Raw genomic sequence first — 16,622 nt, forward strand, 5'->3', positions numbered from 1 at the left:
TTTTTAAATAAAATATTTTTAATTTTTTTTTTTTTTTTTGCATAATTCGTTCTGTATTCTTCCTCAGTCTTTAGAAAACACTTTTGCATGAACATTCTCTATTGAACAAGTTATTAATAATGTATTATTTTCTTGGGTTTTCACCCCCTACACATTATGAAGTTTGGAGTTTGTATTTTGTCATTTTTGTTCTATAAGGAAGTGTAAATGAATGAAATGTAAATAAATGAAGGAAATGTAAATGAATGAAGTTAAGTGAGCTGAATAATAATTTTTAAAAAAAGCATGGCCACAAACCCGGAACCGAAGACCCTGCGTGTTAGAGTTCCGAGGGGAAGGATTATGGTGTTGCACGCGCGTGCGCACGAATGAAGCGCTAGCTACATGTTTGCTACGACTCGTTTATTAATGTGTGCGTTTATATGAGCTATAATAAAATTAGTCATTGTTCTTCTTTGTGGAAAATAAATTCCGCACACGAACTCGTGAGCGATTTATTTAGTTTGTTAGTTTTACTTTATTTTAGTTTAGTTTAATTCTGTAAAAACAACAACAACAAACAAACAAACAAACAAACAAAAACCCCATTAAATATAAACGATGGACGAGGAACCGGAGAGAGCAAAGCGCTGGGAAGGAGGTTATGAACGAACATGGTGAGTGAATATTAATCACCTTCTAACAGTCTGTGTTTCTTTTTATAATTAAAAGAAAAGTCATGGAGCAGTTTCCGGTTTGTTCCTGACTGACTTCAGTTAGTTTGAATGGAGACTTCCGCTTTAGAAATTAAATTGATTTAACTTTTAAATTAAACACAGACAGGACTGAATAAAGCTTAATAGGAATCCAGTCTTTATCATGAATATCATTTATTCATGTTGGTGATCTAAAGCAAGTGAAACAGAGTCCGAATTGTGTCTGTCAGTCCTGAGATCTGAACCCATAACCTTCTGGTCATTAGTATATACCTTTTATATTTATATTTTAAGACACTGGATTAAACAGCGTATGACATTTTTTCGAATAAGTCTGATATAATAATCTAATGGTTTTGATGCAGCGCCTCACTGAGCTCGAGTTACTATCTGTATAGTTTTCCTCAGGGTTCTCTGGTTTCCTCCCACAAACATGCCACTAGGTAGAGTGGTGATACTAAAATGCCCCTAGCTGTGAATGTGTGTGTGTGTGTGTGCACGCATGGCGCACCAGGACGTCCATCCCATCCCATCCCATCCAAGGTGTATTCCCGATTCACGTCCAGCGTTCCCGGGATCCACTGTGACCCTGACCCGTATCAAGCGCTTCCCGAATCCATGATCGAACGATATATATATATATATATTTCTTTCTGTCCATGTCGTCAGGGAGGTGCTGAAGGAGGACGAGTCCGGGTCCCTGAAAGCCACCGTAGAGGAAATTCTCTTCGAGGCCAAACGGAAGAGGTGAGAGCGTGAGGGAAGTGTGTGTGTGTGTGTGTGTGTGTGTGTGTGTGTGTGTGTGTGTGTGTGTATTATACTAAACAGCATCTGTATCTGTGTGTGCTGATGTTCAACACGTTGTGTTGTAGAGTGTTCGAGAGTCATGGGCAGGTTCGGCTGGGAATGGTGAGCGCCCTTATTATTATTATTATTATTATTATTATTATTATTATCCTCTCGTATTTTTTATTTTAAAAAGGTTTACTGTGTTTTGTACTGAACTTGCTGTAATCCGTGTGCAGATGCGTCACCTGTACGTGGTGATCGACTCGTCTCGGACGATGGAGGACCAGGACCTGAAGCCCAACAGACTCACGTCCACGCTGAAGGTGAGAACTGACTTCCTCACACGCGCTGTCCGAAGTTAATACACGTGAAATATCTCCACGTTCACGTGCTCACACGCTCATGCTCTCGTGCCCTCCTCAGCTCATGGAATACTTTGTCGACGAGTACTTTGACCAGAACCCCATCAGTCAGGTGAGGTGTAGATTTTTATGTAGTATAGATATGATATTAGCCGAAGCTGTTAAGAGGGTGTGGTCGTTAATTATTTCCTTTTCTTTTCTGCAGATCGGAATCATCACCACCAAGAACAAACGAGCCGAGATTCTCACTGACCTGGCAGGTGAATAACACACACACCTAACCATAGATCACTAACGCTTAATAATGGTGTAATAATAATGAACTGGGTGAGGAAGGGAATTCTAGCTCAGAAAAAAAAAGAATAAATTACAGTGAAATATTTCATACAAATTCAACAAAAAAATGCTATAGTGAATTAAAAAAATAAAATAATAATGCTTTTATTATCAGATTGTATTTGATTAAATATATATGTAATTTTTAGCTCAGACTGTTTTACAAAAAATACAGCACAAGTGAAGAAGTAGAAAATATAAAAATAAAAATGTAATAGAAATTTTATCAATCAATGGTAATAAATGTAAAATCATAAAATAAACAAGTAAATAAGATAAAATAGTAATAATGAACTGGGTGAAAGCAGGGAATTGTAGCTCAGAAAAACATTTGTTATTATTATTATTATGAATAATATTTTATATATATATATATACATGTATATTTCCTCGTTCTGTGTCTCATTTTTCTTGAACCAGGAAACCCTAAGAAGCACATAGTGGCGCTGAAGAAAGCCGTGGACTCGGGGTGTGTGGGCGAGCCGTCTCTGTACAACGCCCTCAGCATCGCCATGCAGACGCTCAAGTGGGTGGAGAATTTACCTCACAGATCGCTCTATTCGCCGAATGCGGACTCGTGTATATCCAGTTGTGCCCAAAAGTTTACATACCCCTTGCAGAATCTGCTAAATCGTAATACTGTTCACAAAATAAGACGGATCATAAAAATCCCGTGTTGTTTTTTTATTTAGTCCGTCCTGAATAAACTATTTCACATAACAGATGTTCACGCGTGTTTGACTCTCGGCTGTGTGAACGATTCGGCGCGACAGGGACGACCCTGCACTGGAAATGAATCTGTTTAATGACTGAGCAGCGCTGTAGTATTCATGCAGTGATGCTTACTGTGGTTTTTTTTGTCAATGCACGTTTATGGTGCCTTGCTAATTTAATAACAGCAGTGCAAAGTAATGTTATTTTGTTCGTTAGAAACCAGAGTACGACTTTGGTAAAGAATTTCGAGCATAGTTTGTCCAGTTTAGGTAAAAAAAAAATATTTAAAAAAATGCAGTGAGTCATTTTGAAGCTAAAAGAATCGACTCATCTGTGAACTGAATCAAATGTTCTGACTCGCTGAAAAAAGACAGAACTCCCATCATTATTTGACTGTGTACATTCCCTCATGTGTCGGGCTCCGATATGATTGTGTGTGTGTGCGTGTGTGTGTGTAGACACATGCCAGGACACACCAGCCGAGAGATTCTGGTCATCTTCAGCAGTCTGACCACCTGCGATCCAGCCAACATCTACGAACTCATCCAGGTATAACAGCGGGAATGTTTTTTAACCAAAACTTCACACAGTATTTTCTAGAATCACACATTGATCTGTTTATCTGATGAAATGTCTTTTCTTGGAAACAGACGCTGAAATCGCTTAAAATCCGAGTGTCTGTGATCGGACTGTCTGCTGAGGTTCGGGTGTGTACCGTTCTCACCAGAGAAACAGGAGGTGTGTGTGTGTTGTCATGTGTGTGTTGCTTCTCCTCCTCATGACCCAGTTTCAGTGCTAGTAAACACACGTAAACACGCCTTGTGTGTGTGTGTGGTGTAGTAACGGAGGAGCTCTGAGAACAGGGTTGGGCTTTAATTGATCGTTAAAATTGCTGATGTGTTAACGGCTCATACCGATGGGACCTAAATGTGCCTTGTGTGCTTTAACAGGAAGCTACAATGTGATCCTGGACGAGAGCCACTTCAAGGACCTGCTGACGTTCCACGTGAAGCCTCCTCCTGCCAGCTCCTCCTCCGAGTGCTCGCTCATCCGCATGGGTAACACGACACCGTCAACGCTCACACATCACAGTCAGCGGGATTCATAACATTTGTGTACAATCTCATAATAATAATAATCACACAGTGGTGGATGAAAATATATACATTTATATATATAAAGCTTTGAGGAGTGAAAAAGGACACGCCTCCTTTACTGGGACTTTATTTTCTTTCCTTCTTTCCAGGCTTCCCTCAGCATGTCATCGCTTCTGCATCTGATCAGGACTCCAAGCCTTCCTTCAGCATGTCGTAAGGACTGATCACATGATCACATACTGAACCGATCAGAAACGTCCTGAGTGATAACGACTGTAGGTGACACACTCCCAAGTACGTATCATGTGTTTATGAACGTGTGTGTGTGTGTATGTGTGTGTGCGCGCGTGCTCAGGCACTTGGAGAGCTCAGACGCAGGACCAGAACTCAGTCTCGGTGGTTATTTTTGTCCTCAGTGCAGAGCCAAATACACCGAGCTGCCCGTCGAGTGTAAAGTGTGTGGTACGTCCAGACTTGAAGCTGAGATTTAACATTCCTCTCACACATTCTGTGCTCAAATAGCTCTGATGTGTGTGTGTGTGTGTGTGTGTGTGTGTGTGTGTGTGATCTTCAGGTCTGACGCTGGTCTCCGCCCCTCACCTGGCTCGCTCCTTCCACCACCTCTTTCCCCTGGAAGCGTTTCAGGAGCGTCCGCTGGAGGAGCGCACAGGCGACGGGTGCGTGTTTATGTTCGCATGCAGTTCATTAGTCTGACCAAACACACGGTACACACAGAGTAACACACTTTCCTCCTCGCACAGGTTCTGTCAAGCCTGCCAAGCAGAGCTGAAGGACAAAAGTGTGAGTTTCATGTCTTTATGTGCTCGTGGCTCATTTATTTTCTGCACGTGTCATTTTTCCCATTTTATATTGTAAATGTATCTCTGCAGGTGTTCACGTGTCCGGTGTGCGCAAGTGTGTTCTGCGTGGAGTGTGACGTGTTCATTCACGACACACTGCACTGTTGCCCGTGCTGTATACAGAGGCAGAGCGCGTCCTGAGGCCCGAGTTTAAATAACACACGCGCGAGCACGCACAGGGAGAACGCACACGTTCCTCGGGTACGCTGTAGAACCTTCTTCTGCTTCTCCTGGATCCTTTTCCAGAGTCAGCGTCCAAGTTCTAGCTTTCAACGTTGAAGATAACTCACGACTTTTTTGTACCTGATTTCTATATGCACCTCAAAACAGGGCCGGGAGACTCCACTGGATCCACCCATAACATCACACACACACACACACTCACACAGCTAGATACACCTGCCTCGTAACATCACACACTCCTACAGATCTGGATTAGCTGGATTAGGTGTGTCTCCAAGAACCACCCAGCCACCTGTGAGTGGTCGGGACATAGTTTCTCTCTCCTGTCAATCACAGTGACGCTGGCCAATCGTGGGTGTCTGTGAGCTGTGTACGTGGAAGAGGCCAGAAACAAAAACCAGTGTGAGCAATGGGCCGCCAATCACCATCAGTCCTGAAACAAAGCCGTGTGTGTGTGTACACTATCATATAGCCAACAGCTTTCGTCTCGATCCCAGCTGTAAGGAGTCGAGTCATGATGTTTTATAAAACTAGACCTCTTCACAGGTCCAAAGGACTCCTCTGAGGAAACCTTTTTTTGTTGTACGGGAAACTGAACTGTCACTCCTGTGTAACGTTAACACTGCAGATGTGATTAAATGGATATTTTTTTGTCTATGTTTGTGGCTGGTTGTCTTTTTGCAGTCATGTTGACCGAGGGTCGCTGGGGTTTAAGTTTTATCCACTTTTTATTTTTTATAACCAGTAAATCTGTGTAAGTCTCACCTCTGTGTGGTAGAAAAGGGTTTTTAATCACAGAAGTGTTAATAAGCTGCAACACCACCGCTGTTACAGTGTTTTACTCCTCTTACACCTCAGCAGTTTGCCAACAATTTATATATATTGTTTAATAAATAACTCATAGTACTTTTTTTTTTTATCTCTGTGAAGTTGTGGGTTGTGTTCAGCATGCATATAGAGTCTGTACAGATTACTGACAGCTGATTGCAACTAAAATCCCAGATATATACTCGTGTATACTGTACGTATAGCTCTAGAGAGATGTTTCCAGAAAAATCTCCTACATTGTCAGTATTTATCATGCTGTCGGTGTAAGAGATATATATATAGAGAGAGAGAGAGTGAGAGGGGCTGTGATGAAAAGTGATTAAAAAATTGTTTTAATTAGTATTTCGAAAAAAAAAAGGTCAGTGTATTTAGACGAAAGCTGTATAAAAAGAATTTACAGAGCGTATTAAAAGATGTGACAGTAAATTATAGCGCAGAGCGTTTCCATGTTATTTATTTACAGATTACACTGGGTTGAAAGGAGTAAAGTTGGTCTTCGGCGCTGCAGTTCCCACTCCACACCAGCAGGTGTCAGCAGATACCGATATTTTCGGTCACTAACGGCAGCCTCATACCGAAGAACAACAACAAACAGCAGCGCGCGGTTCTTTCAAAACATAAAAAAACAACCATAACAAATGTAGTAAAGCGAAAATGAACATTTTCTGGAATGGAGATGAAGTCGGACGAGGAATTCAGCGGCGTTTCTCCAGACAGGTGAGGCGGAGCTTAGCTTGTCTTTTATCTATCTGTCAGTGCAGACCAGTGTAGCCAACTCAGCGGCTTTTCAGACCCCTTTAGTGACTTTTTGGGCAAACCTTAGCAACTTTCCAAATATCACCAGTACTGTCCTGCAAGCGTGAGGACTTGCTTTCCCGCTGCACTCACACCTCTCTCTGCATCTGCTCTGTTCAGTGAGGGGCTGAGAGACGCGCCCTTCATCATTTACATCATTCTTATGAGAATGTTTTTAGAATGCAACATGTTTTACATGTAAAATAGTCAATGTTATTACAGCCTAGTTCTCTTATTCAGAGTAGTTATAGTGTTCAGAAACATTTTAGATCGTTCATGTTCCATACCTGTCCGTTATATAGTTTTATAAAAGTACAAGAACAGATTATAGATCAGATAATCATTATACCTGGTCTCCTCCAATATGGAGGGAGGGTTTAGTTACAAAAAGTTGAGAACCTCTGGTTTATACAGATCCCTCTGTAGTTGTTGGGGTGGAGTCTGTATCTCCAAAACCTCCAAAATGGAAAAAAACCTGACATTTTATTGAACTTTTTTGCAGACTGTTGATTAATCAAATGATGGTTTTAACCCTGTGCTCACACACGTAACTGCTGTAGACATGACGTTAACTGTCAAAAGGGGTTTCGACCGGGAACAGGTAAAATGTAATTACATTCAATTACAATTTTATTTGTATAGCACTTTTTACAAAGGACATTCTCAAAGCAGCTTTACAGAAATATATAAACACAGGATACAGATTTTAAATGTGCAAATTCATCTCAGTTGAGCAAGCCGGTGGTGAGGAAAAACTCCCTAAGATGATATGAGGAAGACCTTGAGAGGAACCAGACTCAGAAGGGAACCCATCCTCATCTGGGTAACAACAGATAGTGTAAAAGTAAAAGAAAGTTCATTATGGATTTATATGAAGTCTGTTTGGCCTTAGAAGCAACCGTAGTCCCAGCCATCTAGAATTGGAGTAGATGAGAGCTCCATCCAGAGGTAGGGCATCAGAACGGATCAGGATCTCTAGTATCTCCAAACAATCGTGTGTGGCTCATAATGTGTTTTGTTTTTGTAACTGTGCAAGTTCATCTTATCCATGACATCAGCATAGAGATCACACGTTTCAGTAACAGGAAGTATGGAGATTGAGTCGACTTTAAAGGATGAGTTTTATTTCAAAATTTATATCTAATCCATCACAACATTTCACTGAGATCTGCACAAAAAATACAACATTTCACCATAAGAACAGTAGTTAATGATAAGCAGGACGTCAAAAAATTAGTGCTCAAATTTAAACTCAAAAGTGAAATGAGGGACTGGTACATTTGGTCTTCATTCTAAATTAAAATGAATGATTTTCAATTATTCAGTAACAGGTGCTAAAATTAATAAATTTTATTGCTTTTAAATCCATTGTTCAGATGAGTTGCTTTTAGGATGTTCCTGTTTTACAACATAGGTCGATTAATGGGACACGTCATTATGTCCCCACGCCGTACGACGTTCCCTCCAGAATTTCACGTATCAATATACGGTCTTCATTATGGTACCGTATACAGTTTTGGGTGTTTCATTTTTAATTTTACGAAAGCTTCAAGTGCAGTTAATTATTTTTCGTGCTATACGTGCTAATAGACAACTGCGTCCCAAATCACATATTTACCTACTATAGTAGGTAGTTTCGGACGCAGTCATTCTCACTTATTTGCTGTACGTGTCCTATCACAAAATGCGGCGAAAACTCTCACACGTGATTAGTGTTTGCATGTGTATTATGCGCCTACAACAGGAACACTCCACATGTTTTAATTCGATTTGTGTTTACTTCGAGTATGACTTTAGGTAATTTGTGTTTACATGGTATTGGGTTAATATTGTGGTCCATGTAAATGTACTGAATAATAAGAATTCTTATATTTTATACAGCAGCTTCTCAAATTTATGGTCAGTTGACAAAATCCATGACAGAAATAATAGCAAAATAAATAGAACAAAGACAACCAAAGATTGTCTTCAACCAAAGTCACGGCTCAGAATCACAAAGCTGCTTTCTCTGAACAAAAAATAGGGGAAAACAAAACACCAAATATTTAGGAAATGTCCCAAGTGCTGCATGTGAACTTTCTCCAAAGGCACGTCAGCATTTTACTTCACAGTGAGTGTCCTGTAAATCTCTTTCTCTCTCTTCAGACCTGAGATCAGGTGGGGTTGGGAGCCGATGGCCGATTTTGGAGCTTCACAGGTCAGTGTGCAAGTCATAGCGCTTCTGCTGTTCCGGATGGTTCTTATCCAGCCAGGCCTGCAGCAGGGGCACGTTCTTGTCCATCCAGCGGATGTTCTCCTCCACGTTCTCCAGTGTCTGCTGGATGCACCTCAGCTCCGCACCCGTCCCTGCACTCAGAGAACCGAAGAAGCTGCGAATCTGAGGGAACAGAGAGACCCGAGGTGAGCTCATGTAGCACCTTACTCAGCAGAACCTGCACAAACGTTCTTATACATACCTCCTCCAGCTTCTCCCTGGTGGAGTACTGGCTGGTCACGCCCGTCACCATGTGCGCTATGGAGTGGGAACCAAGGTCGAACCTAAAAGACAGAGGTCCTGCTGGATTAGTTTTACATTTGGAGGTGGGTAATGTAATTATTAGCAGATTATCTCTGAAGGTGTACAGGTCTAATAAGATTACTCTGTATTTTACCTTCTATAAAATAAGCACTAGAAATACCCCTATTTATTATAGGCACCGTCCACTTTAATAGGAATACCTGCTCATTCATGCAGCCAATCATATATTATAACGGGGACTAAATCTGGAACGAGATGTTCAACAAGCATGTATGGGTGTGATGGTCAGGTGTCCATGACTCTACTCACTTCCCTGCATCTTAGCTGTAGTACTTCCTATTAATGTTGGATTGTGTTGCTTGAGCATTTTACGCACTACTGGTTACAAATGTACCTTAAGTGTCTATGGTGCAGCACTCAGATGTTTAAAGCGCTGTAATTTGTTCTACTCACTTCTTCACCAGCGAGTGCCAGTTTGCCTTCAGGAAGTCCCATGCATGTTTATAACCTTTAGGGTTCCTACTGATGGACACCATGACGTACGGTAGGTCCTGTGTCTTCATTACCGAGCCCTCCAAACTCTGCTCCATCATCCTGATGAGATTATTATTATTAAAGATGATATGTGAGGTTTGGATATAATGCTTAAGAATAGACATACTGTGACACACTTATCACCCGATTGTAAAATCTCACCATTTCAGTTTGTGAGCGAGAGGAGTGATAGAGAGGGCCGACTTGATCCGGATCTTCAGAGAAGTGTAGAGCGTTTCACGATACTTCTCAAACAGGAAGTTCCATCCTTCTTCGGTGCGAGCCCCGACCGCAAACACTGCCAGGCTCACATCGTTAGGAAGACTGCAACGAGGAAAAATCAACTCAATTATGCAAAAGTGCTGCAACACTCAGGTTTTTTTTGCATCTACCTAGATGACGTCTGACCTCATTTTGCCATCAGACTCCTTCCACTTGTTAAAGAGCTGGCTGGCAGAGGAGATACAGGGTGGGTGACCCCTCACACAGGCGAACAGGAGCAGATAACTGCGCAGCATTCTCTGAGACACCGATCCATCATCGCTCCACACCTGCTGATCGATGAGCTTGTGGAACAGGTGCACGATGTAGCTCTGTGGGACAACCAGAACACATCTGAGATCAAGTACATACACCATAATTATGAATGCATCGTGTTTTTTTTAAACGTCTGTATGATCCCTGACTGACCTTCATCTGGCTCTCCAGTGCCTCTAGCTCGTCTCTCTTCTCCATCAGCTTGTAAAGTGGCACAAGCTCACTGAAGCCCTGCGTCACAGGCATGATCTCAGTCTCCCGGCTCAGATACAGCGACAGGTCCAGAGCTTTGTCCAGCGGCAGCTTCCCCACGCTGTCCAACATTGTGAAGGATTACTCGAGTGTGTAACATGGTACATACAGCTTAGATTGTATCTAAGAACAGCTGACCAATCAGAGCACAGTGGTGTATGACGGGCAGCTAACCTGACCAACTGGAAGGCGTTGTTGATGAGACTGGCCCGGTCGTTGCTGCTCAGAGCCGTGTGGTTGTGATTGAGCAGGGCGATGAGGTCGTCCCAGCCCGAGCCCTCGTAATGGACTATGTAATATCCGCTCATGTCCACGTTGAACTTGATCCAGTCCACTTCCTCAGGCAGGTACAGCACATCTGTCATCAGGATAGCAGAGATTTACTACTGAAGGAATGAACTGACCACAAATGTGCACAATTTCTCCTCTTTTACCCCAAATGTAGTTAATCAGACAAAAAGTGGTGTGTGTGTGTGTACACACCTGTCTTGGTCTTCAGCAGGAAGCGATGCACTGTGTTCGAGCTGCTGGTGACGTACGTCAGAGGAACGTGCCACAGAAATCTGTTTCCAAAAGAGGAGCACAGGACTAAAGAGACACCACAAGCCTGAAGGTATAGTCGGTGATGTGTACATATAAGCCGAAGCGGTTTCTTCTAAAGCCACACGCAAATGCACGTGTGCTTAAGTTGTTTCCTCAATCACAGAAGTTCCAGAAGAAACCCGTAACTATTCAAACAACCAGTGAGGTACGAGAGAGCTTTCACAAATCAGATAGACGTCATATTGTAAATGTCTATATCGTGATAATTACATGATACATTATTTAAAACTATTACTACAGCTGCAGTGATGTTCGCTCAGCACGTTTATTTCAAACTGTAGGAATATAAAGGAGCTTGAAATGTTCTGGAGGAGTGAGCTGGTCTACTAGCGTCTCAAACCTTGTTAGAAATTACAGGAAGAGACTCAATGCAGTTAGTTGTTAATTGTAAGAGTTCAAGATAATAATAATTTTAAAAAAAAGTGTTATCTATAAATAAAGAAAGAAACCGATAATGTATGTCTGTGTTATTTGTTTGGGTCATTTTGGTGAAAGGTGCCAATAATTCTGGAAGACACTGTAAACTCTGGCTGGTGAAGAGAATGATATAACCGGTAGATTTGTGTCACGTCCCAAACAATACTATTGAGTTATAACTTTAGAGGAGTGTGTGAGTCAGTGCAGTATTCACCCCGAGGTTTGGGACGAGTCCTCGGCCTTCAGGTATCGCTCCTGACTCAGGTGCACTTCCCGACCTCTGACCTCCACCGTGATGAGCGGGAAGCCTTCCTGCAGTGTCCACGTCTCCATCATCGCCCTGACGTCCACCTCGTCTTCAGCGTGCTGCTTCTGTAAAAACCAAACACACATTTATTTACTTCATTTTAAAGACCATCCGGTACTGACGTGTGTCGCTGCTCTCACTACCTCAGTACATTCACACCGGCGCGTACTCACGGTGGTCAGACTCTCCCACAGGTGTGTGTTGACGGTGTTCTGGTAGCTGTAGCGTTTCAGGTAGGCAACGATCCCCATCTTAAAGTCTTCAGGGCTCAGGAACTCCCTTAGCATGTGTAGGATACACGCACCCTGACAAACCGCACACACACATTATACGCACAAGTGCTTTCTAAAAACACGACACTGCAATAATCACGGTGCAGCCGAACCTTGTCGTATGAAACGTCATCGAACATCTCCCGTATCTGAGCCGGGTTCTCCACGGGGGAGGACACGGGGTGAGAGGAGCTTAAACAGTCTACCTCCATCGCCTCGAAGCACTTTCCAAGGAAATAGTCCTCCTGCAGAAGACAGCGTGAACTTCCACATGTACACCCGATTTAAGATACATTACTTTAGTTATTTAAGTTCTGTTTTTTTTTTTTTTCATGTCATGCAGAAGAATGTGAAATCTCTAACAGCAGGCCATCATATGAAGAGATTACGGTCTTTACATGCACACTGTGTGTAAGCTGTATTTTTTATTTTCTAATAAACACCCTTTGAATTAAGGAAGTGTTGTTTAGTTTGATTCAATTCCATGCATTATTGTTCATTTTTTAAACACGGTTCAGATTTCATACAGCTTCATTTAAGTGCTTTGAACGAATCTCTGTGAATTAATCAATTTAAAAGAATCCTTTTGAACGAAATGAATTCATAATGAATGGAATTAATTAGAGAATTGATTATACCACAGTGTGTAATGTGTTAGATGTTAATTTTGTGGTTAAAAGAAGAAGAAAGACTCACCACTTGCAGCTCGGGGTTGGTGATGTTCACAGACACAAACTCCATGAACTTGGCGAAGCCCTCGTTCAGCCAGAGATCATTCCACCACTCCATCGTCACCAGATTACCGAACCACTGCGGAGGAGAACGAACAGCACAGCTCGAGGATCTCTTATACATGCGCAGTACAGGACACACCTGCTTACAGACGGTCTTTATTTTCTACCATTTTAGAACAATAATGAAGACATTAGCACTAGCTATAATATTGAATTATTCTGAAGCAAACTCGATCAGAACCATTTCATATTTTGAATGGTTAAGTTTTCCTAGAAAAGCTTTTCACACTCTGGACATGGTCTCAAGCAGCTTTATGAGGAGCTTAAACCAGGAGATTTTCTTCAAACTCCTCAAATAAACCAGGGTCCTCTCTGCTTCTCCAAAGTTCTACACGAAACTACTACTTGATTCAGAAGTAAATGTCTACACGCACATGAACTTCACTATTCTTTAAAGAAACAGATTTGAACCGTAAGCTTTTATATTATTGTGCTCAATTTTTTACTACGTCTATCATTATTACTAAACTACTCTGCAGTTACACACTGGAAGCTTCTTCAGATTTACAGACAGGGGACAAATTAAAGGAAAAACCAATATAACGTGTGTTTATTAAGGTGTCAGCCACCACGAATACGGCTTTCATTGCGCCTTGGAGCACTGAACGCCATCCTTCCAAAACATATCCCCCTCAATCAGTGGATCCACCAAGTTTCCCTTCATTTGTACACGTGTGTGTGTGTGTGTGTGTGTGTGTATATATATATATATATATATATATATATATATATATATATATATATATATATATATATATATATATATATATATATATATATGAAAAGCTTCTCATCTGAAGGTATGTAAGCCTGAGGAACATAAAGAAAGCGTGAGACCTGATGAGCGAGCTCGTGTGCGATGATCATGGTGATGCCCAGCTTGTCGGAGGCTGAGGACTTGTGGGGGTCAAAGAACAGAGCCGACTCCCTGTACGTGGTCAAGCCCCAGTTCTCCATAGCGCCTGACTGGAAGTCCGGGATGGCAGCGAGATCTGTGAGGAACGAGCGACAGAGGGCAGTAAATACAGAGAAATCTGCTGTGACATCACTATAGACAAATAAACAGCATGCTGGAGGCTGTATATCATTGGTGGTGCTCAGTTTGTTATTGAGCTACTTCTCCAAGCCACGACTTTATCTCTTTTATCTCTTTTTCTCAGATGAGCTGCTAAGTGTTTTTCCCACACATCAAATACATACGGAGCAGCTGAAGCAATATGGTGTATTTCTTTTTTTAATAAGGCAGGGCCATGAGTTAATATATTAGTTAATTATCTTGCATCAAATTATTTATTTATTTCATGGCCAAGCCTTGAGCACAACTTGAACACATGACTTAATATGTTGTAGGAGACTAATACTTAATACGTCACCTCCAATTCATTATTTGCTACCAGATTCCTTAAGTAGTAAACATCAGTGTGAAACAGCTGTACAGATGTTCACCTTGTTTCGGCAGAGGGTAGGGGATGTCGAAGTAATCATCGTAGAAGTCCAGCAGCTTCACTGCAGCCTCCAGAGCGAACTCGGTCTGCTTTATCTTCTCGGGTACGGCGTACACGGAGATCTGACAAGAACAGCACAGCGCCTCACAGATTATTAACTAAATACACGTTCAACTCGTTACTGCGTCGTGCACACGAAACTCCACCGCAAGATTCAGCCTCTGTAGAAAATCTTCTGCCGCTCTCACCTCGACTCCATGCTGAGTGCGTTTGCTGATGGACAGGAAGTCGCACACGATGAAGGCCACCAGGTACGTGCTCATCTTCACAGTCTCGTCAAACTGGTCCTCAAACAGACCGTCTGGGAGAGGCAGCGTCCTCAGCTGAGACAGGGACGTGAGAAGAGACAGCCCAGCGACTCATTATCCAATTATTATTATTATTATTATTATTAGGTGTTCGGTTTTGCTGTGCGGTGTGTGAGCATTACCTTGGGCATGTTGGAGATGGCGATGTGTCTGCTCTCTCGGCGAATGTGAATAGAGAAGTTGGCTTTGAACGCAGGTTCGTCAAAACAGGGGAACGCCGCTCGTGCGCTCGTCGGCTCAAACTGTGTGGCCGCCAGCACCCTGTCAACATAAACATCAGTAAAGTGTGTAATTACTGAAATGTTTTCTAGAAAATGTAGAAAATACCCCATACATGTTTTTCCAAAATAGGGTTCAGATAATGTACAAAAAAACATGACTCACCGTTCCTCTCCATCACTAGTGCGGTACGTGCTTTTATAAAACCCGTGGAAGCTCTCGGACAGTTTGGCTGCAAACTCCAGCTCGATGACGTACACGCTTCCTCTCCTCAGCACCATGTGTTCGCTGACCAGAGCGATCTGCTGGTAAGCCGGATACTCCAGCACCTTGAGAGCCTGGCTCTGACCTTCAGCCAAACCCCGGAGACCGGCCCTGGAGATGTTGAGGTCCTTGGCGTGGAGGACGATGGTGTGCGTGTCCTCGAGGACGTCCAGTCGGATCTTCACTCTCCCGGTGAAGTCGAGGCTGGTGAGGTTGGGGTGGATGAGGAGAGAGTAATGGAATGGAGAGACGGTCTGTGGGAGCCTCATCTTGTTCCAGGGGAACGTCTCTCCGCTGGTCGATTTTGGGAAGGAGGACTCGCTTTCTTCTCTGGTTTGCGTCACCGCCGTCCAAGACGATGACACGAAGAACAAACACAGGAGGAGAACAGGGACGGCCATGTTCTACAGGAACTGCTGAGAACCAGGAAGTGGAAATTAATCAAATAATCTTACAAATATATCTCACATACGAGTTCAAATTACAACTCTGAGCACGATACAACATAAATATTTTTCACATTCATGATGTTTAACATTTATTCCCCTGATTCAGAGGGGATTTCTGGTTCATCTGCTTTCACATTTAATCCACAAGCCCTGACTGTACACTGACACAACACCACTGCAAAAAAATTCTCCTTTTAATAAATAAATAACCCGCCAAAGTCTCCTGGATTGCAGGTTAAACTTCATGAGCTATTATTTCACACCTCTGACATTAATGTTTACTCCCAGAGACTCGGCTGCGCTGCGACAAACCGCTCTCGTCACGATCCGAGAGAATGAAAGTGAAAATAAAACCGCGCAAACCCAATGCATCATGGGAAACTCGCGCAACTAAAACACTCGACTCATTTACACTCAACACTTCAGACACCAAAACCATGCAACTGCGAATAAAAACTAAAAATAATATAAAGCGACGTGTCACGCAAGGATAATCAGTGGTATGCGCAAACAGTGCGTAAACAAGACTGCGCGAATGCAGAGGCGGCCATGATGGATTTCAAAATAAAAGTCTAAAACTTGCCAACAGTGAGGAAAAACGTGAACAGTACTTTCTCAGGAAAGGAAAGAAAAGAAAATATTTATGTACCAATGCATTTATGTACTTATTTATGTATTTATACATATTATTTACTTATTTATTGATTTATTTACTTACATAGGTTAGATGCAACTCCTTTGCTGTCAATGACTGCTTGAAATCTGGAACCCATGGACATCATCAGATGCTGAGTGTTTAAGTCCAGGCTTAAAACGTATTTATTTACTCAAGCCTACCCTGACTAGACTTTCTATTACGCTAAGCACAGTCCTAACAATCTTTTCTCTTCCTCTCTCCTTCTGTCGAGCCACACACAATTGTATGGAGATACTAGAGATCCTGATCCGCTCTTCTCTCCGGACCTGCCTGATCCGTTTCGGATG

The 16,622-nt window shown here is 42.3% G+C and overlaps 2 protein-coding genes across 4 annotated transcripts; one reads left to right on the plus strand and one right to left on the minus strand.

Moving 5' to 3' along the window:
- The first annotated feature begins 306 nt into the window (after positions 1 to 306).
- Positions 307 to 5,693, plus strand: gtf2h2 (general transcription factor IIH, polypeptide 2). 3 transcript variants are annotated; one of them, XM_053610480.1, is made up of 15 exons: positions 307 to 656; positions 1,365 to 1,442; positions 1,568 to 1,604; positions 1,721 to 1,807; positions 1,908 to 1,958; positions 2,052 to 2,106; positions 2,603 to 2,708; positions 3,355 to 3,445; positions 3,547 to 3,634; positions 3,847 to 3,954; positions 4,143 to 4,206; positions 4,349 to 4,455; positions 4,568 to 4,670; positions 4,755 to 4,794; positions 4,884 to 5,693. In XM_053610480.1, exons 1-15 carry the CDS (start codon positions 601 to 603, stop codon positions 4,992 to 4,994), a joined length of 1,182 nt encoding a protein of 393 aa, XP_053466455.1. In that variant the 5' UTR covers positions 307 to 600; the 3' UTR covers positions 4,995 to 5,693. The 3 variants fall into 3 exon arrangements, 1 of the variants encoding a protein (XP_053466455.1); XR_008384355.1 differs by lacking the exons at positions 4,349 to 4,455; positions 4,884 to 5,693 and having other exon boundaries at positions 318 to 656; positions 4,143 to 4,287; positions 4,755 to 4,774; XR_008384356.1 differs by lacking the exons at positions 4,568 to 4,670; positions 4,755 to 4,794; positions 4,884 to 5,693 and having other exon boundaries at positions 317 to 656; positions 4,143 to 4,287; positions 4,410 to 4,446.
- A 2,068-nt stretch (positions 5,694 to 7,761) lies between these two features.
- Positions 7,762 to 16,294, minus strand: erap1b (endoplasmic reticulum aminopeptidase 1b). Its single transcript, XM_053610449.1, has 18 exons — positions 15,902 to 16,294; positions 15,091 to 15,605; positions 14,829 to 14,967; positions 14,587 to 14,721; positions 14,340 to 14,460; positions 13,731 to 13,885; positions 12,796 to 12,909; positions 12,213 to 12,344; positions 12,001 to 12,132; positions 11,735 to 11,892; positions 10,984 to 11,063; positions 10,675 to 10,858; positions 10,402 to 10,561; positions 10,120 to 10,304; positions 9,874 to 10,035; positions 9,631 to 9,771; positions 9,116 to 9,197; positions 7,762 to 9,036 (listed from the first exon to the last, which is right to left on the minus strand). The coding sequence occupies exons 2-18, from the start codon at positions 15,588 to 15,590 to the stop codon at positions 8,851 to 8,853; spliced, it is 2,766 nt and encodes a 921-aa protein (XP_053466424.1). The 5' UTR covers positions 15,591 to 15,605; positions 15,902 to 16,294; the 3' UTR covers positions 7,762 to 8,850.
- Between the last annotated feature and the right edge of the window lie 328 nt (positions 16,295 to 16,622).

Source organism: Ictalurus furcatus, chromosome 22 (genome assembly GCF_023375685.1).
Source record: "Ictalurus furcatus strain D&B chromosome 22, Billie_1.0, whole genome shotgun sequence".
Classification (NCBI taxonomy): Eukaryota; Metazoa; Chordata; class Actinopteri; order Siluriformes; family Ictaluridae; genus Ictalurus; species Ictalurus furcatus.